The sequence below is a fragment of the Melanostigma gelatinosum genome, assembly GCF_949748355.1.
Source record: "Melanostigma gelatinosum genome assembly, chromosome: 4".
In the NCBI taxonomy this organism is placed as follows: domain Eukaryota; kingdom Metazoa; phylum Chordata; class Actinopteri; order Perciformes; family Zoarcidae; genus Melanostigma; species Melanostigma gelatinosum.
This window is the reverse complement of record NC_136637.1, coordinates 7,162,281-7,185,688: the sequence shown is the minus strand read 5'-3', so window position 1 is coordinate 7,185,688 and position 23,408 is coordinate 7,162,281. Positions and strand designations below refer to the sequence as shown.

The 23,408-nt window shown below is 43.9% G+C and overlaps 1 protein-coding gene across 1 annotated transcript; it reads left to right on the top strand.

Annotated features, from left to right (window-relative positions):
- The first annotated feature begins 1,249 nt into the window (after nt 1-1,249).
- znf644b (zinc finger protein 644b) lies at nt 1,250-22,852 on the top strand. The gene is made up of 7 exons (XM_079267587.1): nt 1,250-1,339; nt 3,809-3,858; nt 15,907-18,606; nt 19,555-20,088; nt 21,483-21,596; nt 21,820-21,910; nt 22,559-22,852. The coding sequence occupies exons 3-7, from the start codon at nt 15,921-15,923 to the stop codon at nt 22,734-22,736; spliced, it is 3,603 nt and encodes a 1,200-aa protein (XP_079123713.1). The 5' UTR covers nt 1,250-1,339; nt 3,809-3,858; nt 15,907-15,920; the 3' UTR covers nt 22,737-22,852.
- Nucleotides 22,853-23,408: the final 556 nt, after the last annotated feature.

Sequence of the window (23,408 nt, the reverse complement as noted above, 5' to 3'; positions counted from 1 at the left end):
CTCAATATATCAATATTAATGATGAATGATCTGCATTCCACACATTAAATAATTGAGCAAAAATAAATAAGTCATAATTTGCCCACTTTAATAAATATTCAGCAGATTTGGAGAGTTGTCTGCAGACTATTTTGTGTTGATAATAGCAGTCACTGGCGCAAAGCACATTCAAAGATGTGTTGGTTGTTTGCTTAATTCAATCAATGTTTTATATGTATATGAATATGAGAATTACCACTCCAATCAACCACTGCACACACACACACACACACACACACAATATGTTTTCCCCAACGCACAGAGAGTGTTATACACAATAAGTATATCATGGTTTGGAACGTCGTGTAACAGTAACAGGGTCTGTCGTAGCATTTGGGTGGACTCACAGAGGAGTGATGGCAACCTCACAGTGGCAATGTGTGCCAATGCACAAAGCTTCCACTTTCCAGTCAGTTTAACCTTTGACAAAAATGCATCCAGACATTTTGATCGTCTTCTAATAAGATGGAAGGGACATACAATTAAACGTATTGGCTCATCATTGCGTCAATCAGAAATGAGGCTACCCATGCCTAAAGCTTGTGTTCCAGTCCGATGACGACCATGTGAGGTCAAACAACATTACCAGGAATGATCATTGTAATAAAAACACGTCGAGGCTGACATGACGAGGTTTGAAATGCCTGATGGTTTCCCGTGGAATCATGAAAGTAACACTTGGGCAGGAAAAAAACAAACACGTGAATTTAACCCTTTGTGTCCCAGTTACGCTATAGTGTTGTGGTTTGTGAAACCCAGAAGAGAGCAATTTATTTTCCCTGTTTATAGTCATATAAGCTAACTTAAATAAATGATAAACTGCAATAATATTTTTTATTAAATGTTGGTTTATTAAATGTTGGTTTAAATGTTGGTTTATTGACAGTCTACAAACTAGGCTAAGCCTGTGTGTCTCAGTGCGAGAAAGTAGGCCAAACCTCGATTGCATTCAGTTCAAGGTCATGCCCCCCCATCACAAACTTTTAAAAAAAAGATGTCGTGTTGATACATTTTGTAATCCTCTTAATTCACATTCGTCGCGTGAGTTAGTTACTTGGTGTAAGTGTTGAATGGCGGGGAGACACTTTGAAGTGGACATAAAGGACTCGGTGTGCAGTTTAGGCGACGCTCATTCCTCCACCTCCGCCGTGAACATCCCTCTCCTCTGGACCAGCGTGCGACCTGCCTGATTTTCTTTCTTTTTTTTTAAAGCAAAATGGCGACAGTCTGAACGAGGGGAAGACGGGCAAACGGTGTCAAGTGCAATGACAAACCTGAGGACACGACTCGTCGTCCTGAGGTAAGTGCCTCACCGCCCGCTGTCCGGTTTTGATGTGCGCAGGGATACGTCGCGGCCAGGTGTGGTCATTAGTCAGGGATGTGTCGCTGTCGTGGGTTGATGTGAGGGAATAAAAAAGCACTGCAGTGACCGAGAACTGGGGAAAGCTGCTGCTACCTCAACTTCAATTGGCTCGCGTTTGCTTCACAGAGTGTCTCTCTGAGACGTCGCTGTTACAGTTTCGTCTTTGAGGCTCAGTCTGTGGGCAGAGCAGCGAGCTGACTGTCGCATAGTATAGTCCCAGCTAACGTCAGGGGGAGTAGGCAGCTCTTTGCTATCTAGCTAAATATTTCCAGTTTGTATTGACTGTTTGGACAGTCAATTTGTGGCAACACGGAAAAGAGCCTTTCTATGGCCCATTAGAAACAGAGAGACTGTGAGAGTGAGGCTCACTGTAATGCCCATATTGTATGGAAGTTGTTAAACGCCAAAAGTGGTGCCAGTGGCCAAAGCAAAGTTCAACTGTAATCCACCTGCAAGTCGACATGCGATAGAGCTGCAGGGACAGAAGTGCAGCAAAAACACCACCAGCCTAAACAAAAGCTTGGAAATACAGAAACAAACCATCTAATCTTTCGGAAGTTCTTCAATGACAAAACTACAGAGTCGGCATAAAATAAAGATACCATTGCGAACGCTAAGAACTTAAAGACAACGGCTTGTCGGAGAATTTTAGTTCCCTGACGTTACTCCGACCAACTTCTACCCGACTAAACATGTGTCCAAAATCAGCCCCTATATACTTTATAGTGCACTTATATTTACCGTCCCCTTATTTTTTGTGAATTCCCACAACCGAAAATAAAAGAAAATAAGCTGTGTCCATGGCATTTATTTCTATCTACTTTCCGCTAACAATCCCACAATGCAATGCATTTGTTATAGATGCTGGAATTACAGTCGTGCTATACTATACCGGTCAGCAATAACCCACGTGACGTTGCTCAGCAAGTGTCCAAAATGACTGCTCATTATGGAGAGTAGGCAATGAATAAACAAGGGAGTGATTTCTGGACACACAGCTCAGGGTTCTAATTAGCGAGTGTAATCAAAGTACATGTGTACTGTATGTGTGCAGAATTATTTTTTGCAATTATTGCCATCAGAAATGACCGAAAAAGCCCCAGTTTGTCCCCCTCATGCATAGCAATAGCAGGCCCCAGTGGGAAAACAACGTTGTACGTGATCAAGTGAACGTAACACATGGGCCCACCAAACACCGAAAAATACGGCAATAAGTGATTTTCTGTGACGGCTGTCAATCATTACCAAACGAGCTGACAGCCGAGATAACGAGCAGGGTGGGAGATGCTAATGACAGCCATGTTTTCCACCGCAGACATCGCATCTTCACGTCCCTGATGTCAGCGCCGGGAACGGAGGTTTGCAAAGCGTAGGCCTCCTGCACATAAGCGAGTGTCCATCGCTCCCTGCAGGTGTCTGAGGGCGAGCTTACGTTTCCATAGCAGGGAGTCAGTGGCAGCTTAACGGGCCGGTGTCGATTGTGCTGCATTAGCATACCGCCGAGAGTGAAGGAGTCAACCGCTCGACTAAATAAATGAGATGGTCGAGGCGTGTTATCCACACATTGATTATGTGTCACTTGACAAGGTCAAATATTTTAACCAAGATGCCTGAAGTTCCTGAATAGCAAACAGCTCTGTGTTCTCTGCCGGCCTGGCCGGCTGCTTACACAGCTATAAATGAAGACACCTGGGACTACTTAAATGGGAGTACACTGGCCTGAATTAGCAACCCAGCTGAGGAGCAGCTGCAGAGATGGGATATTTTAGTAATCAGGTGGGTCTACCAAGAACATTGAGGTCTGCAGCAATATATCAGAGACGGGGGATAGAATCACACTGGCTGAATCACTGCCTTCCACTCCTTAAGTCATCCGCATTAAATGAGTAACGGTCGCGGTTGTTTCTCTCGATTAAAGAACGCATTGAGCTGTTCCGTTTCCCGCATTTTCACTCATATTCAATACAAATTGAATTGTCAGAAAACAGTGAAAAGCTCCCGTCGCAATTCCCGGACTTCAACGTCACGTCAGTGAATGCTTGTTTTTCTCTGAATATCAGTCCGAAGGTCAGTTCACGATAACATAAGAGTCACTGCTTTGTGGGGGTATTTTTTGTCATTCTTACTTTAAATATAGTTCCATTATCAGAATCGTTGTAGGTACATATTTTTGTTGATTTGTTTGACAAATTATTTCAGCTGTAGTTTCCATATTACACGTCAAGGCACTACTTTGGCAAAACATATTCTTGATGTAAGTTAAAACTACGACAAGGAACTTTCATATTGTGATGTAATCAGATGTAATCATGAAATCTTTTTTCTGTTTTATTTTTGAAAGAAAGTCACGGGGATCTGAGCAGCTTCATTTATGTAGTTAAAGAACCCTTTCTCTCTGTTTTACAGGTGTGTTTTCTCAGAGCCATGCGGTGGAACCGGTGCTTCGACATAGACTCGTAAGCACACATTCATTTCATTTTCACCTCGTTAAACATTCTGCGTGATTATTCAGATCCACGCCGCTCAAACGCGGGTGGTATTAGCAGAATATCGTCTCTTATCAGAAGTGCTATTGTCAGCCCGTGGCTCATGATTGAGACAAGAATCACAACAAGGTGACCCCGCTGTGAAGTGACGCGCGCGTTCAGAACTCCTTTTTTCAAATAGCCGCTGAACTGAAATGACTGGTATTTGAGCGAGCGTTGATTGGCGTTAAAAATTGAAAAGCCAAGAAAATCCATGTTGTGCGGGGGCGTCTTAATGTTCTTGTTATTAGCATTATCATCATTATAATCACAATGGCGGAGCGTAAAGCTAAAACGTGGCCCCGCTCCGACGAGGTGTGATCATTCAGAGGCACAGTCGTACGTCTCCTCGCCAGCTTGACACCTGAAACTGTAGCTCAGACGTGTGAAACGCTCTGGAACTATGGCTGGGTGTGATTACCAGTCAAATTAAATCTGAGACGTCAGTTACATGTGTCAGTGCTTCCCCTCCTTACACTTGGCAGGTTGCTGGGAGTGACAAGCCGGCTGTTGATTATTCTCCGGTGTGAAACAAAATCACTGACACACAAGTGTTTACGATGCTCCGGTCGTTGTTTCAACATGCGAGTCGCTTCCCGAGGATTTCGATGGCGAGACCGTCGCCGCGTTGTAATTGTACCATCGAGATTTTAATCATTTAAATCAGGGGCTTCAAGTATTGCTCAGAGGTTGTTTGAGGTGATGCACATTTCTATTTACACGCATCATTTAGCAAAAAAAAAACGACTAAATAGTTATTGTGTCACAGTTCATTGACTAAACAACACAGAGTTGCACAGAAAGCTGTGTAAGGAGTTACTCTTCACTTTATGGATGTATTCTTATGATTACTCTGTGGTGTTGGCCCTTTAAATGAGAATCTCTACACGGGCTACACTTCCTGTGGATGCCACTTTTTTTTAAATATTTTTAGTTTTTTAGTCGTTTGAGTCATTTTCAAGCAAAAATACCTGCGATTCTCGATATGAAACTCCTCAATATGAAGATTTGCTGCATTTCTTTGTCTCCAGTGATCGTAAAGTATCTTTAGGTTTAAAGGTCTTCACACACTGTGGACTTTCTTTTCCCGTTCAATGTGTATTTTCAAACAGTTGTTTTTGTCATGAGTACTTTAACACAGAACGCAAATATTACCCGAAGAAATAAAGGCGTCAACCAATCGCGTTGTGCGGAACAGACATATTTAAAACGTAGAGTACATTGAACAACAACATGCAGGCTCTGTCGCCCGAACCAAGACAGCAAACTTTATTACTGCTTTCAACCTTGATAAAGGCAGCGCAGACCAGATCTTATCTTTCACAATAAAAGCCCTAGACATAGGCAATGCGTACCTGTTTACCAGAGGGAACTCAAGTTCACTCACAGCATTTCACCAAAAGAAAACTAAAATAGCTTTCAGTCGCTTATACACCAGTTTACCTCGGACCGACTGCAGGACGCTGCTCTGGGTCATTAGGATTCTGGTAGTTGGTCGTCTGCCTTCACAAATCTTTTACAACCTTTTTATTGAAAGTGTTGCAACTGTGGCAAATTTGCATTTTCACTTTCCTGTTTGTTGATGACGTCCCCGGTGTGTAACGGCCTTTAGACTGTTCGTTGGACAAAACAAGTACTAATTGGTCTCGAGGCATCATGATGGACATTCGTTATTATTTTAAGACACAAAACCAACAAAACAATAACAATTTAATCAAAAAGATCATCATCAGATTCATTGATAATGAAAATAACCATTGTACTGCAGCTGTTGTTCAGCTTCTTATACAGTGCCGTGTAGCTGCAATACTGCTAAACTTTCTTTATCCAGTTTTTAGCTCTTTTCATATTTTTCTAGCAAAACCCAATACATACAAGTAGCATGCATGTAGTAAAACATGTATGGATAACCTTCATGCCTTAACAAGGCCTCCACCTCTTTATACATTTGGAGCCTTCTATTATTTGCTCCATCTCATGAAGTCATGCATTTTGAATCCATGTGTTGCATGAGGGAGGATCATCCACTAGAATGACCTGGAACAAAGACGGGGTTTTACACAACTAACTCATCTAATTTCAACGCTCGTACTGAAATATCAGCTTTTGTCCTTCCTTTGCATTTCAGCTCACGTCAGCTGACGTTCACGGTCTGCTGCCGCAGTAGCAAACAGTACGGAGTGAAGGGGAGGGATCGTTTTTGCTTCCTCAACTTGCAGCTCAACTGAGAGGGATTCGCGGAAACGCATACTTTGGATGAATTTCCAGGGATCAGGGTTCATTCTCTGTTTTCTGACTCTCGACGCAGCCTGATTATACAAAACCCCTCAAGCCAGCAGCTTTTGAAACCAGTATATGTCACGGCAACATCCAAACCTGAGATTCCCGTTGTCTTTAGTTCTGTAAATCATGTGGCACTGTGCTCTTTACAGTGACTGGGATTAGTTTTTAAAGAATTTCAGCTACTTAAACCTAAGGGGCCGGGCCGGGTAGGTGAGACCGCTTTGGTTCTTCACGAGCTGCAGATGTCTTCAATGCAGCCGGCTGCTCAGCCTCTGCAGACGAGCGGCACTCCGGTTATGGAGCGTTTCCTCCACTAAGGGGCAGAATATGATCACTGATGCGCTCAGCCCTCACCGCTCAAAGGGATGATGCATTGGAAAGCAGCATCAGTAAAATGTGCAGTGTGTAATATCATTCAATTTAATTAATAATAAAAAGGAATGATGGGGGTAGCTTATTATTTAAAACCTATTATTAACAGGGTTGTCATAAAAGGAAATCATATATAGCATATAATATATAACGGAAAAAATAACATTCAGTTATGACCAAAGCATATTCGAATCTATTATTACCATAATAAAACTCATAATACGATTACATATTTGCGTAATTTGTATTTTCTGTGCCGCAGAAGTAAATTAAGTAAAATAATAATACAATCTAAATCCCCAGGTTACATATTTATTCTATTTTAGGATCTGATCAGAATGTCAAATCAGAATTTATCCCCTCAGAACATTTCACAAGTCCAAACAGCATCTTTCTCCGAGGGTTCGGATTAGCGAGCTTCTGTTGTGCATGAGCTGCGAGGCGGCTAACCCTTCCTCTGATACCTATCTGAGGTTGAGCTCAGCACTTTCCTCATTAATTTCCCCACTTATTCTCAGAGTTGGATGTGATATTCTCGAGATCGGAGCAACGCGGGGCACAGGTTAGGCGCAATTATGCTGACGGAGGGCTTTTTTTTTACAGCTATGCTCAATGAAGTGTGGAGTACAGGATTAGACGTGTAGAAAGTTATATCGTGATTAACCTTCATTTGAGTCCCCTCGGTGATCTCTCGAAGGCAAATCTTCCCGCCGTCAGGTACGTTCCTCCGCCTTGAGAAGTGACCTTCAAAATGATAGATTCCCGCTTCTTCTTTATGCTTTCGAGGCATTTGTTTGGCCTTTCAGCGAGTTCAAATGCTTCCTTAAACTACATTCCACTTCAATTCCTTTCAGCCGCGCGGCCGGATCGATTCAGAGGCAACTTAAAGTTCCCCTGTGTAGTTTGTGACCACTAGAGGCGCCATTGAGCACAGCACAGTGCACCTTTAAGTTAGTGCGTTTTATTACCTTTTTTAAATGAAGGTGTCAGTCAGTTAACATGACATGGTGACTAAAGTAAAGTTATCGTAGTAAGAGACGGGGAAACAAGTCACGCAGCTTATCTTTTTGTGTTTTTACGCAAGAAATAAACGTATTTATGCATCTGTGGCGTTCCGTTTATCAGTTTGTAGTTTAAGACTACTAGTGGATTATTGGCTGGCATCGCTGTGTGAATGCAGTTGATCTATACAGGGTAACATGTTTGTTTAAAAAACAAAAACTGAGGTGCGTTCAGGCACCGCAACTAAAGTCTCCAGATTATGAAGACGTTTTGTTTATTGATAGCAACAACAAGTAGACATCTGCCAGTAAAAAGAGATTCTTTTAACCAGGTTCCTGGTTACACAAATTGACTTGTTTCATGAATTATCTAGAAATAGACATCAGTCATTTCAAACGAGACACAGTGAAACAGATTTCTGCAGCAGGAAACATTTAGATTTTTTAGGAAAGTTCTTCGAACAAGCTTCTTTTTGTTTGACAATAATGTTTCCTGGATTTTTCATTTGTTTGAAGGAAATACACATTTTGGGGCTTTGCTTGATCAGGTTTCTGATGCGGTATCAGCAGTTATTGCAACCTAACCTATAATGGCTAAGATTGCATGGAAATTCATTTCCAGTTTCAGCGAAGCTAAGCGTTCCTTTCAAACAAGCAGCTGAAAAAACATGCTGTTAATGATAAAGGAAAGAAAAATAATGAATGAGAGCTGAAATATCACAGTTGCTAAGCTCCATTTAATCAATTAAATGTATTGATGCCATCATTGTCTAGTTATTATGCAAAGACATTTAACACTATCACGGTTTGGATTCACATTATTTCATGCCACGACGTTCTAATCACTGCTAATCCTTTTCCCTCAAACGCGGCACGACTGGCGAAGCCACTTCTGCCCGATGCTATCTTGTGTTTTACGTGCGTCTGATGCCGCAGAAGCCGGCTTTCACAACAATGGCGGACTCCCTCCCTCGCCCCCTCCGAGAAAGGACATTTTCTTTTTTTGAGCCCCTTTGATTCGGCCCGATTTGTTTTGATGTGAGGAGTGAGTGGTTTTTAAAATCTCCTTAACTCCCCGGGCCTGGCCCAGCCTCCCACAGGGCTAATGACCGCAGCCTGGCCCCGCGTTGAATAATACAGACGCTCGCGAGGTGGAAGTGGGGAGGAGGGTTAGGGGTTAGACACGGGCCCTCCTCCTACAGTACACCTCCATTGATAAGATTGCATTAATTGGTATGAATAGAGAGGAGGTTTTCTCCTCTCCGTCTCCTTGTATACATTTACCATTATACTCATTAGCTTCCCGTTGCCTCCCAGCGAGCTTCTCCTCCACATCCCCCGGGGTCTCCTGGGAGGCAATTTGCATCTCTCCATGGTGTCCCTCTGGGGTTATTGAGGAAATATTAGCCCCTTTTCTTCTGTGGCCCGACCCCTTTGATTTATTTGGAGCCGGGGCTGATAGAGTGGCACTCACATGTTAATGACTGGCGTTGATACGGGCCCCTGGTGCAAGACGACTCATTGATCTGGGTTGAAAAGGTACAATTGACAAGCAGCGCTGAATAATCGCCTTACATGCGTCTGTGTGTGTGTGTGTGTGTGTGTGTGTGTGTGTCCGCGGACCTTGGGAAATGACAAGTGGGAATCCCGCCGCTGTCAAGGCCGCGGCGCTCAAGCTGCCCCCCGATGGAGTTGGCTAAATAGGTGCTTCTTTTGTCGGCCCTCCGCATTCCACGCGACTTCTTGACGGCCTCGTTTTTCATCTCTTTGACCCCTGCGTGTTCACGCCGGCGCTCGTTTGAGCCACTCCGAGCTCCCTAAACCCAAATCAGAGGCTGCACACGACACACTTGATCCAGCTGCTGTTTGGAGTTGTTTGTCCCGGTCTAATAATAGAACTCAAGGTGCCTGCTGAGGGGCTCACTACGGTTGCCATTAGTGACTGCGGGGCCCATGCTCCCTGCTTTACCCCTCCCACCTCTCCCCATTCCTGCCGCGGTGCACTCGCATTATGTTTTAAAGAAAGATAATGAGAGGTTTCATCCTAATACCTGCGATACTTGACATGCCTCCGAATTTTAAGCTCACTGATGTCTGCTGAGCAATGTGGAGCCCGTCCTCAATTTGGAGAGCAGCGTGACACCGACTCCCTTTCATCTGAATGGTCACATGTCTGCAGCAACAAAGTTTGATATGTATTAATTAACGCATCTCAACCGAAGAGGGAAGCATCCGCCCAATCCCAGCAACAACTTCTGTCTTGCCTCGTGTTTGTACACTTTTGGTTATATGCTAATCGTAACATTTAATAAAAGTCAACACCCTAACTGGCGGCAAACTAAAATACCCGGCGTCGCCGTCTCTGCAGCTCCTCTGCGTATACTTAGAACAGATTAGAGGTTATGTGTATCAATTGCGCAGCTCATGCATATTGTTGCGAAGTGTGTGTCTGTGTGGGGGGGGGGGGGGGGGGAAGACGCGAGAAAAATGGAAATGTTCCATTCCGACGAGCTGGCGCAGCGTGCCAAAAGTGGGCAAGTGGGTAGCGCTGGCGGTGATGGTCGGGGTTTGTTTTCCTCTCGGCGTCGGGAGATGAGAAGTCGTGTATCTAAACAGAGCAGATATGATGTTTATGAGAGCCATCTGCTTCAGCAGCCCGCTGCCCTCCTCAACGTGAGAGCAGCCTCATTAAAGCGGTCACATGCCTGAGAAATTTCTTCTTCTTTTTTCTTTAAAAGGAGTAGAGTTTAAAACTAACAAAGCCTTGGGAAATCCCCATCAGACACCTCTCCCTTAATCCATTTAATTTTGAAAGGTATTGTTTAAAGCTTTAAAGTTTATATCGTTTAATCCCCCTCCAACACTACGGGCAGCAAATGAGGCCGTGTCAGCAGCTTGAACAGATATAATCTACTCCACACAACAGAAAATCCTCCTTCAAGACAAGGTTGCATGGGGTTTCCTGTGAACTCCCTGTTTGATGTTTCTACCTGCTATTGAACATGACTTCTGTCTTAACCCAACTGTCACTCGCTCCCTGTCCCCTTTTATCACTCCCAATGTTCTCGCTTCACCTTTTTTCATCAGTAAATCTACCATCACAGCCACCTCGCTCGTTCCCCCTTTTTCTTTTTTTTCAGGAGAGGGGGGGGGGGCAATGGGAAGTTTGTTGTGGGCAGGTTTGGGGGCAGGGTGGTTAGGATATGTGTCGTTCGTGTTGGATGTCGGACGAAGGATTGTTTTTTTGGGGGGGGGGGGGGGGGCAGATTCTGTGTCACCTGTGGTTGAAGGCACCACTCTCACCAGTTTAACCCTCGTCCTGTCTCCAGGTGTTTTGTTTTAATGTCCACTGCAAGTGCACGTATTTATTTTGTATGTGCGTGTACCTTCCTTTTTCTATACTTTTCAACATTTTATTAGTTAAAACAATATAGTTAGACATTTTGGAAAATGCTCTTTTTCCTTTTCTTGCTAAGGAAAAACATCGATACCGCTCTCATATCTGGCTGCTAAATGTGAAGCTACTGCCAGCAGCTGGTTAGCTTAGCTTAGCATAAAGATCGGTAGTGGGGAAACAGCTAGGCTGGCTCTGTCCGAAGTAACAAAATACTGCGACAACAACTACTTAACGAGCTGTAGAGCTGCTGATAGGTGGATTTTGTTACATTTTGACAGATCATGCTAGCCAATATCTTGAGGTCATCAACTGTTCCCTCTCTGTAACTCAATGTAATCTCTCATTCATCAGTCTGTGAGAAAAACTGAAACGTTCCTTGAAACTTTCTGTCCATATTCACGAGATATATATATATTCATCTGCTACAACCAGGGTCAGAAATGAACACCTGACAAAGTGGCAAATGCAGGGAGATTTTCCTTTTCTGAGTAAATCTCTGAAGGCTATGATACCTTGATGATGACACCTTATTGTTGTTAATGAACTGTACTGAATGAACTCATCTATATGAGACACAACAAGGCAAATTGGCCGGTGAGTCGAGCCGTTTCTCTGACACTGAATTAGACACTTTAGACACGGTATTAGCAATGGAAACCTTCATGACTTTCACAAAGTCAAATGTTTGGTATGAGTATTTTCCAAGGCTGGATTTCTGATTACTAGTGTCGTTAAATAATGTCAATGGGGTTTTGAATGAGATTTTCTCCTGGAACAAAACGTGAAGCTTCCTGTTTCGCTTTGGCTCTTTAAGATGAAATTTCTACCGAAGTTCTTTTTTTTTCAATAGTTTCCAGTATTTATGCTAAGCTAGGCTAACTGGCTGCTGCAACTTCATATTTAGCAGATGGATATTATTGCTATTTTATGTTATTGAATCAGAGTATATCCCATGAATGTGGAACTATTCTTAAAGCATGCATTAGCGCTTAACTTTCTTACAATAAAGTACACCATTTTCTTTGCAACACACCACCTCTGGCACTCACACGTTTTCCTTTAATGTATAATTTGAGTCATATAACTCGGTATCTATTTTCACTCAAGCAGTAAATTACATTGTTTAGTTATCAAAGGCTTTGCGTAATTACATTTGTGCAATTCAGGATGACAGGGCTGATAGTGTCTGCACAAGACGCTGGCACACATAATCACAGCCAAAATCCCATTAGGGAGAATGGAGTCCATTATTATGGAAATGACCTTTGGGTGACAAGAATTCAGTGGGATAAAAGAGTGCGTAATCCAGACAAAGGCAGCGTGTGAAGCCCCTCTCTTTATTTTCTCTCGTGCAAATTTAAGACATTTGGGGTGTTTCGTGAAATCTGCTGTTGCCGTGTTTCTTCACGGTGTTCCGTGAGTCACATTGAGGAAAGCGAGATCTGCATTTTGCCGTATTTTGCTAATTTCCTGCTGCTCTTCTGCTGTTTCATACTGTGGGTAGAACTGCAGGGGCAAAGAGAGGAGAAGAAGAACGTGACATTGTTTTTCTTTTTCCCCCCGCTGTGGCACCTTCTCTGAGAAGAACGTACTCACCTTGGGATTACCGGAATGTCAAGCCGAATCTCCGTCTGTTTGTTTTTTGAGCCTCGCTTTGATACTCTCACGCTTAAGAGGCAGCTTCATAAATTCACATTGTGTCAAATAAATCAATAGATCCCATTAGCCGAGGAAGTTGTGTAGTGCGGTACTTGAGGGACCGCGGCTCCCCTTGTTTAGACATTTCTCCAGCAAGAGGCGATGGCAGAGGAACACGAGGTTGGCTGTTGATCCATACAGACAGCTCCAGCGGTTGAAGTGGCTTGGCTGACTGGTCCCAGTTGGTTCTTAGCTCTGTCTCCACTGTGCTGCCAGCCCGCGCCATCAGTCGAACAAGGAGAAGGAATCTGCTCAGACACTCGCAGCCCTTACGAGCCTACAGCGCCAAACTCAATCTGTGTGTTGTCCTCGCAAGACTTTTAAGTTTGGCTGTTTCCGTTGTTTGCATTAAATAATTGATGAAAAGAAATGTCACTGTGGATATATCTTTTCATTGTTTATGTTTGTAGTGGACGGCAGGACTTTGTCTTGGGTTGCAACTAAATTATTTTCTTAGCGGTTTGTCATATATTGTTAAGAATATTTGTTTAAGATGACCGTTACGATTTTCTGGATCACAATATGACTTCTTCTGATGGCTAGTTTTGGTCAACCAACAGTCCAAAACCCAAAAGATTCCATTTACAATTATATAAAACCGAATAAAAGCAACGAAGACTCTCATTTAAGAGGGTGGGACCAGCAAATGTTTGGCATGTTCTGCGAGGTAAAATTACTGTTTGTTTTTTCAATGGAGTCTTGTGGCTTTGGAGAGGGTGTATATTGGATACAAAGTCTAAAATACATTTTGCTGACCACAGCAGTACTATTACAGTAGGTAATACACTGACTATGTATAAGTACCTCATACAACCCCACTTCAAAAGACCCAAACTGTCCCTTTAACTTCTTCCATCGTCCAGCATTTGTTTTCTGCCTCAGTCAGTCCCCTATCTTGTCGTGTCATGCATGTTTTCTTACTATATAGCAGCTACACTTTTCTTTTTTTTGGTCTTGCTCAAAGGCCACTTGTCCCATGTCATGTAAAGTCCCACAATGGCATTGACTAACTGTTGTCAGAGGGTTATATTTAGTGTACTTTACGGCTTAACGATTGTAAAAATAAATGTTATTTGCTTTTAAGGAACTTAAAATGAATTCAGGCAAGCATTTTTTTCCAGGCAAAGTGTATGGCATTTTTATGAAATGAGATTGTGCGCAGCAGAGAATGACTGGAAGATGAAAGAGAACCGGGCCCGACATGCGCCGAGGTTGTGTGCCAGACTCAAAGCCACGCTGATGTGAGTACATGGCACGGTTCCCAGCCCACCAGCTCGCGCCGCGCAAGATCATGTTTAACTGCATGACTTAAAGTGATTGACTTAAAGCTTTTATTGTTATGAGCCGGCAGTCTATCATGTACACCTGCGCGACCTAATGCAATCCAATGCAACAGCCTGATGGACCCTGTCTAAACTAAACTGTACAAGCTACGCAGAGGCAGAGCTGAACACATCTGTTCTGTTGGATTGCATCACACTGTGCCCTAATACTGTCCACCCTGGACAGATTAGTAGAAACGCCTCCGACGAACCTTATAAACTTCACCAAGATGGAACTATTCCTTGTGCTGGATTACATCAGATTGCACAGATGACCCTAATAAACTGGCAACTATCTTGTACCAGTGTCTTTTTAGAAAAACAACTCTCAAACAGAGAAAAGAAAGTTTAAAAAACGAAAAAGTCAAAAGACGTGCTGATGCATAACTGTGTTCTCTATTGTCTAACAGAACACCATGATAACGACGCTCCTCCTAAATCTCATATACAGAAACCGAAGAAAGCAAACCGGGGTTGGTCAAGGCTCACAGCAGATTGATCTGTGCATACAGCTTAACTGTATTAAAGCTCATAATCCCTGTAGATATCTCCAGGCAAGGCAGAGTCAGCCTCTTAACATCGACTAAATGAAGTGAATAGAAGCAAATTAATTCATAAAGAATTGCATTTTCTGTTGAACCCCTGTTCGTTATATATATATATATATATATAAATATATATATATATATATATATATATATATATATAAATATATATATATATATATATATATATATAAATATATATATATATATATATATATATATATTTATATATAGACATATATATATATATATATATATATATATTTATATATAGACGAGTGTTGTGTGAGCTGGCTGCTAATGAGGCTTTGCACACATCTCCAACCAAGATATTTTGATGGTTTTGCCACCCCGCCGTTTGGGGGTAACAGCGAAGTTCGGTTTTAAATGGAGAGCGTCTGTTCCCCCTTCCAACCTTTTTACACCACAACAGATGGGGCGAACATGGAGCTCGGAAGGTTTTACCTCGGAGGTGGTAACAGTGAAGCCACTCATTAACACTGAATTTACCACTTCGTTAGCAACGCAGCTTCCTGTAGAGAGCGACCCGCCCTGGATGTCGAAACCCACTGAGCGCACATTTTGAACTGAATGAACTCCGGACAGCACATTGTCATCTGTCACAAGATGCAGCTTACACACGTTCAATCACATTCTAATTATGATCCTATTAAATCATTGTTAAAAAAAAAAAAATGATTTAAATGTGTGTGCGCAAAGGCGTAATCTTTTCTTTCTGCGGGCCTGTGTTTGTGTTTGAGACAGATTGTGTGCCTGCCAATTTGTCAGGATTCGAGTAACAACAGTCTCATGCTGGGATCCGTGTTGGCACCATCACAGAGTGATAAGACGCAATATGATCTCATTGGAGGTGTACTTTGTTCCCATGGAAATTGGTCAATTTTAGCAGACGACTGAGAACTTTAGGCGGAGAAGCAGGGCAGGTTGTGTCCCAGAGGTACGCTCACATAATTAAGCATCCTCGCCAGGGTATTCAGGGCTAACAGCAGGGTTTGTTGTGAATAGAGGTGGCGAAAGAGGGTGTTGGGGAAATCAGAATGCGGCGCAGAATACCACTCTTGTTTTATGGAGAAAAGTACTTTTTGTTTTTTAACAGCACCACATTATCAGTGTGAAAAAAATAAGCTGGACTTTATTAAACCTGTTGTGCAGGAGTGTTTCATTTTGTAATTTGCATCTGCATTATTTCCTCCTGCAAATTGTCTTCGGATGGTTGAACACGGGAGTGAGTAAAATAAATATTAGGCTTGTAAGCGATGCCGGCTTTGCACGGCTGGCTTGAAATGAATAGAAATATGAAGTGCACTTGATAAATTTGTGATATTCTTTCATGTTTTCAGAACGTATTGGTGCTATGTCTGATCTGGGGCGAAATGCACGAGAGGACAAAGACGTGGAACGGGTGTCTGACAGCCCAGGTCGAACTCAGGAGCCATTACAGAGTCACACATTCTCCCCGAAGAACAATGCTGCAGGTCTGTCCTCGGATGAACACGAAAACCTTTTAAATGGAACCCAGCCGAATCCATTTGTATACAGCGGGGTCCCCGCTGTTCCCCATGCAGGCAATTCATTGCCTTCAGGAGCACTTGTTAATGGACCTGGTTCACACCCCACCTCAGAGGTACACTGTGTCCTGAACAAAGGCACTGTTTTATCCAACAATGTCCTGGATGCCGCATGGCAAGCGGGGAAGGACACGAGCCCCGAGGTGTTACCACCACCTAGTGAGCTTCAATCAGACGCTTGGAAGAACACAGCGGGGCCCGTCGTGAAAACACTGGCCACACAGCCAGGTGTCAACACGCCACTGTCTCACTCGGAGGAGAATGAGTCCAAACTGGCCTGTCCCACACTGTCGGGTGCAGGCGGCACGGAGCAAATGCACATTAGCCAACCTTTGACAAAGCAGACCACGAAAACAAGATCTCGCCGGGGCGTAGAACGGTCAGAGAGCTCCTTGGATGATTACGACGACGCCGAGGCGGTCGGGTGGGATTCAGCAAGGGAGCTCTTCTTGCACAATGACAGAAGGCTGGAGACCAGAGTGATGCACCAAGGGGACAGGAAGCACAACACACATGCAAAAAGCATGTCAGGCTCTCTGGAAAAGGTTAACAGCAGCTTAAATCACACATACAGACGTTTCTGTTCCTGCAGTGATGTTGGAAACGTTGACGTCGCCAACCAAGATGATTCTTTGGGTGCCCGATCTGATATTAAATATTCCGTGGTGCCACTCAAAGATCTTTCTGGGAACACGGTGTCAGACTCGCAGCACCATATTTATAGCACGGCAGCACACGGAGGCTGGAATGAGGAAAATGACCCTGAAGATGAAGACAATTGCAGCTCAAAAGTGGAACGGTTGAGGACGGAACAAGTCGAACGAGATCCGCTTTTCTTTTCATGCACAACATGCAATGTTAATTTCAAGGAGAGGAGAGATTTCCATCGACATATGATGTATCATTTAGGCAAGCATAATCAGGTGAACAGTGAGGTCTCGCAGCCCTTTATATGCAGGGAGTGTGGGCATTTGTTCTCTGATAGCAGCTCCCTCATGAGGCACATCATTATTCACCGAGACAGGCTGGAACAACTTCTGGAGGGAATCAAAGATCACAAAAACGCCGAATTGGAAGACGGGGGCGCCACAGTGCACTGCCCTCGGTGCGCATCCGGTTGCGATTGCCCTAAAATCTCCGTCCAGCACGCCAAGACGTGCGATAATCTGAAGCACTACTACTTCTGTGAGGAGTGTAACTACATTACGCTGACACAGCAGGCACTCGAATCACACTTGAGCGTCGCGCACTTCGACACGCACAGGCCTCACCGCGGGGAAATGACTCGCGCTAATGAGGTCGGGGAAGCGGACCGTGTTCAGCTTCGGCGCAAAGCGTGTTTCTTCCCGAGCAAAGACGATGAAGTATTGCAAAGACATTCTGAGCTGGAGCGTCTGCGTTCGCTTGGTAATGATAAAAAGGTCGCCGACCAGCCCGGAACAAATCTGCATAAGTCGACTCTTGGAGAAACAGCCCATTTCCCCCAGCGTTCTCGTCAAAAAGGGGAGTTTTACATTCAAAAGTCCAACGACAAAACTGTAAATTCTCCTCAGTTGAAGTGCCGGGTCGACTGCGCCGAAAACAGGCTGTCACCGTCTTTGTGGAGGGTCGACAGGCATGGAAAACTACTCCTGCAGCCAGTAGATAAATTAGATGTGGCAACTGATCTCACCTGCGTGGAGGAAGACTCTGCAAACAATGACTGCAAGGCTTTTGGCAGCTCAAAGCAGGCAACCTGTCCTGCGACCGCCGATTTCTTACTATCAGCCAGAAATCTTAAATTAGACCAGATGTTCTGTCAGGGTGGCAAGAACGACCCGGCAAGCGGGAGCTTACAAGCGCAAGCGAATCATTATTCTCCGTCAGCGAGAAACATGCCAACGCCCTTGCGTAACACTATTGACAATACGAATGGTACTATATCGGCACGGTTTTGCCAGAGGCTCGAGAAACGGTCTGCAGATAAGGAGATGGAGAAAGGCTGCGAGGGCAGCAGTGACGACACCAGTGGAGCTGCAGGCAGCTACTTGGAAACTGAGGATGCGAGGAACCCGTACGCTCGGAGGTACTTCACAAAGAGGCAGAGCTTTTCAGCCAAAGACCAAAGCCCTCGTGTGCTCAAGGATGAGGAGGATGGAGGTGAAGACTGTAGTGACATAGAGCAACTCGTAATCAAGGAGGAGTATATCGAAACCACAGCGTGTGGCGATTCCCCAGAGTCGCCTTGTATGTCCATGGGGGACAGCGCTGATGTTTCCCCCACGCCAGGGGCGGAACACAGGCGCTGTCCCTACTGCCCGGCCATGTTTGAGTCTGGAGTGGGCCTGTCCAATCACGTGCGAGGGCACCTCCACAGAGTCGGCTTGAGCTACAACGCTCGGCACATGGTCTCGCCGGAGCAAGTGGCACTGCGGGACCATCAGCCACGAATCCGCAGAAGGATCCCCAGTGGCACGAGGAGAATGAGTAAAGGTACGAGTATCAGTGTTTGGTTTACTATGAGATTAGTTGAGCGAACAAGTCAAGACAAAAGGGCTTCTTTTTGTATTCAAATTTGATCCAAACTTTGGATCTGGAGGTCAAAGGTCAGGGTTGTGGAAGATCGTGTACTGTCACATGTCGCGCTTACACACCACTTCAGATTGAAATATCCCTGTTGATAATTTGGTTTATGACCAAATACCTGCAAAGCTAACGACATTCTCGTCAGCCTCAGATGCAATTTGTGTCATGTGCTAACTGGCAAATGTTCACAGCCATTATACCCGCTTCTCAATGCGTTTGCATTTCCATTGGGAGAAACTCACTATAAAGCTCCAGTGGTAATTCTCTGTATGTTTACAATGAGCAACCCCTTTTTAGATTGTCATTTGGTTCCATTACGATTATAGGCGCTTCAGATGAACAGCTGCATTACGTGCTCCTGTTGTATTAAATGTTGTCATTACGGAATTCAGAGCACATCTAATGCTGCACAACATGGCACGGCTGAGCCGGCAGCTAGAAGCTAACGGTGCTAAAAGCGCAAACAAGTGCAAACAAGTGTGTTTACCTGAGGGGGAACCGTCGGTTGGGGCGGCGTTATCAGCTGCAACCGTCATATGATCAGTGCAGAGCGGTGACCGTCGGCTAACCAATGGGACACGTCCCAGCTATGTAAACAAAGCACAAGAAGCTCCGATTACAACACACACAGAGGGAGAGTGACACTCTGCTCAAGTGGACGTTCCTCCGCTCTATATTTACACAGCAATTAGTTGTTTGCTGCTATATTAATGCTCTGAATCCCGTTTATAGAACCTTTTAAGGCTTGTCCATCACAGAGCAATCCAAAACAGTCTATCATGAATATTGGCTTAGTGTTTTTGTTCTTTCATTACAATGTTGTTTTTTTTAAACAAATCTCATCTGATATTACAGCTGTTAAGCCAGAAACCCAAGGAGCACACAAATGTCCCCTGTGCTGGGGTTGGTTCGATACTAAGACCGGCCTCTCCAACCACGTGAGGGGACACCTGAAGCGAATCGGTAGAAGTGTTACCAGCACCGGCAAGTCCCCGCTGGGTATCCTCAACGAACTGCTGCGGGACAAACAGGAACATCAGAACATCGTCCAGGTCCTCAACAAGAGCCACTTCCCCTCACGGATCAGCAGCGATGGCCTGATCCTGATGCGCATGGGCATCCCAGTGAAAATCCAGTTTGAGATGAGGAGTCCGCGTCCCATGTTGGACAGCCTTGTACCAAAACAGGAAGCAGAGGCCTCCTCAGATAGGAGGCTTCAGGTAGAAGCACAACGAGGCACTGAGGCCTCCTCAAGCACTTTAGTTGAACTGCTCAAGGCGAGACAGCAAAGTATGGAGCTCTCGGCGAGAAGCGACCAGGAAGCCCACGCAACCAGGAAGCTCCCTGATTTCACCACAGATTACACGGAGGAACCAAACTGGGCTCATGGTATGGAGTCTCATACACGGGCACAGCAGCAACTTCATGTTCCAACGGTTTCATAAACATGGCTGGTTCTGCATGTTTAAGCATCACAAGTCTCTGCAAGTAGATTCTCACAGGAAGCGGTGGTACAGCAGCAAACTAATCTTAACAATGTGGAAAATGGTTTGATGTAAAGTATACTTTATTTGTAGATATTTGGCAAAACCACTCATAAGATATAAGAAGCATTTCAATACAAGCTCCCCCACCCTTTACCTGGGAAGATCATGACTACTCAACAGATCATCCATGTGTTATTCCCACACACATTCAACACGTTTAGCTCTGTTCTACTACAGGGACGTTCACTCTATCACAGTGTTGTGCACACGCTAACGTTCAGGCCTCTGATTGTCATCAATATTTTATACATTTTTCCAGTATCTCTGCACAGACAGCTGTATACTGCAGCTGGATGCCAGTTAAACAATAGTTCACAATCATTTGATTTTTATGGAAAAAACAAATACGGTCGATTCAATGTTGCCAAAGTGCTTTTGAAGTTCATATTAAAAAATCATGAGATCCTCTTGATGTTTAGTTGGAAGCCCGTCATCCGTGTTTCCACAATTTTGTTTAATGTCTGTCCAAATCCAACTTTCGTTGCCGGGTACTGAGATAAAGATGAGATGGAGATGTAAACATCACGTTGCTCTTTGTCGAGCTGTAATGTTCTCCCGTAGATGTCTTTCTCTGCGTGTACGATCCTGAAAAGCTGATTTAGATTCAATTATTCGGACGCCGTTAGGGTGTAAATTGTAATGCTATTTCATCACTATAGTTGTCGCTCACATAGCATCATCACTCGCAAATTACATGAAAATACAGAACTTATTTTTGATCAATATTTAGATAGTTTAGTGGGAACAAAAAAAAAACGAAAGAGAAATCATTTTAATTTTGAGAGATCTTTTGGGATTACTACCGTCGGAGGACTAACACGTCTGTGATATTCTTGAGTAGTTTATGAATCCTCTGACTCCGGTGTATGTGAAAACATACGCCCCCCCCCCCCTCCCTGAAGACACAAAATTGTGTTAAACTTCACCATGTAACACTTTTCAAACAGGAGAGTGCAAATCAGATGCTTAGACTGAAAGCAGGCGGAGGAGCACACTGGGAGAAACAGTTTTGCTTGATAATAAAATTACGGCGTGATCTCGCACACCCTCCCACAATGCTTTGTTCCTGCAATTATAGTGTCATTGTGATTCAAAAAGATCAGCTAAACTGTAATAAGAACATCATCCAATCAAATAGAAAAACACAATCACATGATTTAAACCTAAATGCTTTTGATCCACTTGCCCTGTTCTCTTTGAGTTTAATTTTGTTTTTTACACATTTTCATCTTTCAGGGGAATGCGATTCGAATATGATTTGTATTCAGTGTAACGGCGCCTTTCCTGCCCTTCCTGGTCATCTTCCAGCCTATGCACAAAGGAAGAGGATCGCCATATTTGAAGGACCAGGTACGACGATGACGATCCGCGTGTCGCAAAATGTCAACATGTGTGTTTCCTGAGCCGTGCAACCAAAGGTGTGCTGGAAGCACAGGATTAAATTGAATACGTGTGATGTCTCTCGATGGATGTTGACTAGAATAGTGAATATCAATATTGGGATTATTTATTTATGCCTCTTGTCTGTGATTACATAATGCATTTCAGATCAAGCAATGTTTTGTCTTTTTAGGCTACGATTATAAACCGAAGAGGCCGAGGCCTGGGCTGAAGAAGAAGATGCTACCCTCCTTGAATGCTGAGATTTACACGCTCTCCTGCAGGTACATGCAAGTGAAGGTTACATACGTAAGCGAGAGAGCTCCCTACAGTTATGTATCTCATATCAAGGCCCCAAATGGAAGAGATGAGGAGATGTAAGGCAGCACAGCAGTCAAAACTCTGACCAGCCACTCCTTATCTGGGACACCCAAGAAGTCTGTTAGAGTAGCTGCCGCTGGGCATCTCCAAGCACTCGCTCCCTAAAGAAAGTGCTTGAAACCACATTGCGATTGGCAGAACTGTTGAAATGATGATGGCATCAGGCGGCAACCTCCGGTTCTGAATATTGAAGCCAATGTAGAAGTGCCTTTAACCTGCACTCTCTATAATGGCCAGCAGGGGGCGACTCCTGGTTGCAAAAAGAAGTCAGATTGTCTAGAAGTCTATGAGAAAATGACTCTACTTCTCTTGAGTTAGTACCTCAGTAAACATTGTGAACATAACTTTATGGTCTCAATCTATAGTTCCACGTCTTCGTCAATATTATTTGACTGGATTATGTTTGACCACATCATGATAACATTATAATGTACCTTTGCCCGATACTCGTAATAAAATCGATGCAATAAAACGAAGCCTTCCACACTGAAGAAGAGGGTTGTGCATCGACTCTAGAAGCAGTGACCGGCTTCTCCTCTCCCTCTCTGCAGGTTCTGTGACCTGGTCTTCCAGGGTCCCCTGTCTATCCAGGAGGACTGGATCAAGCACTTACAGAGGCACCTGCTGCACACCAGCGTGCCCCACTCAGGGACCGGGATGGTTGAGGTTCTGGGTCTTCATCACAAAATACACACGAGGATGTCTCGTGAGCGCCCAGACCTGGAGTAGAGTTTTACCCGTCGACAACTTCCAGCGGCCTGAATTTGCACATTCTTTCTCCGCATCATCAACACATTGTTTTAGACTAGTCCTGTTTTTGGGAATATATAAGAGTTCATCTAGACTACTTCATAATAGTAGTTTATTGATAATATTGTATATATGAGCAAAAACATTACAAAGGATATTTAATGCTATGCTTTGCCTTATAAACTGAGCTGATCCAAGTTGTGGGATTTATCTTTATTGACGCTATTGAAGCTGATCTGGCAGCGCAGAACTGCCATTGTTAGAAAAACCATTGTTCTCCTGTGTTTGTCATGATAAAGAAAAGTGCCTTGTTAAAAAGCATTTTGTTATAATGACAAAATATCCAAATATCTCAGTTTCTTGTAACTTTTTAATGTCATAAACAGAACATTTCTCATTATAAAAAGAAACATTTCTCAATAGCTTACTTCTCTTTTTATGAGATTTTTTTTGTTTTTGTCACAACACCAAAAGTTGAAAGGAGCATGCATATATTGGCAAAACACACGAGTGATGCAATTGAGTTCACACCTCGCTTTCTTCTAGAGACGACGTCAAATCAAACGGCGCTCTCGTTGTTGAGCGGTGTACGCGGGGCTGTCGCAAGCTCGCGGATGCTTTGTGGGATTTCACCTCCCTGCGCCTGCATCA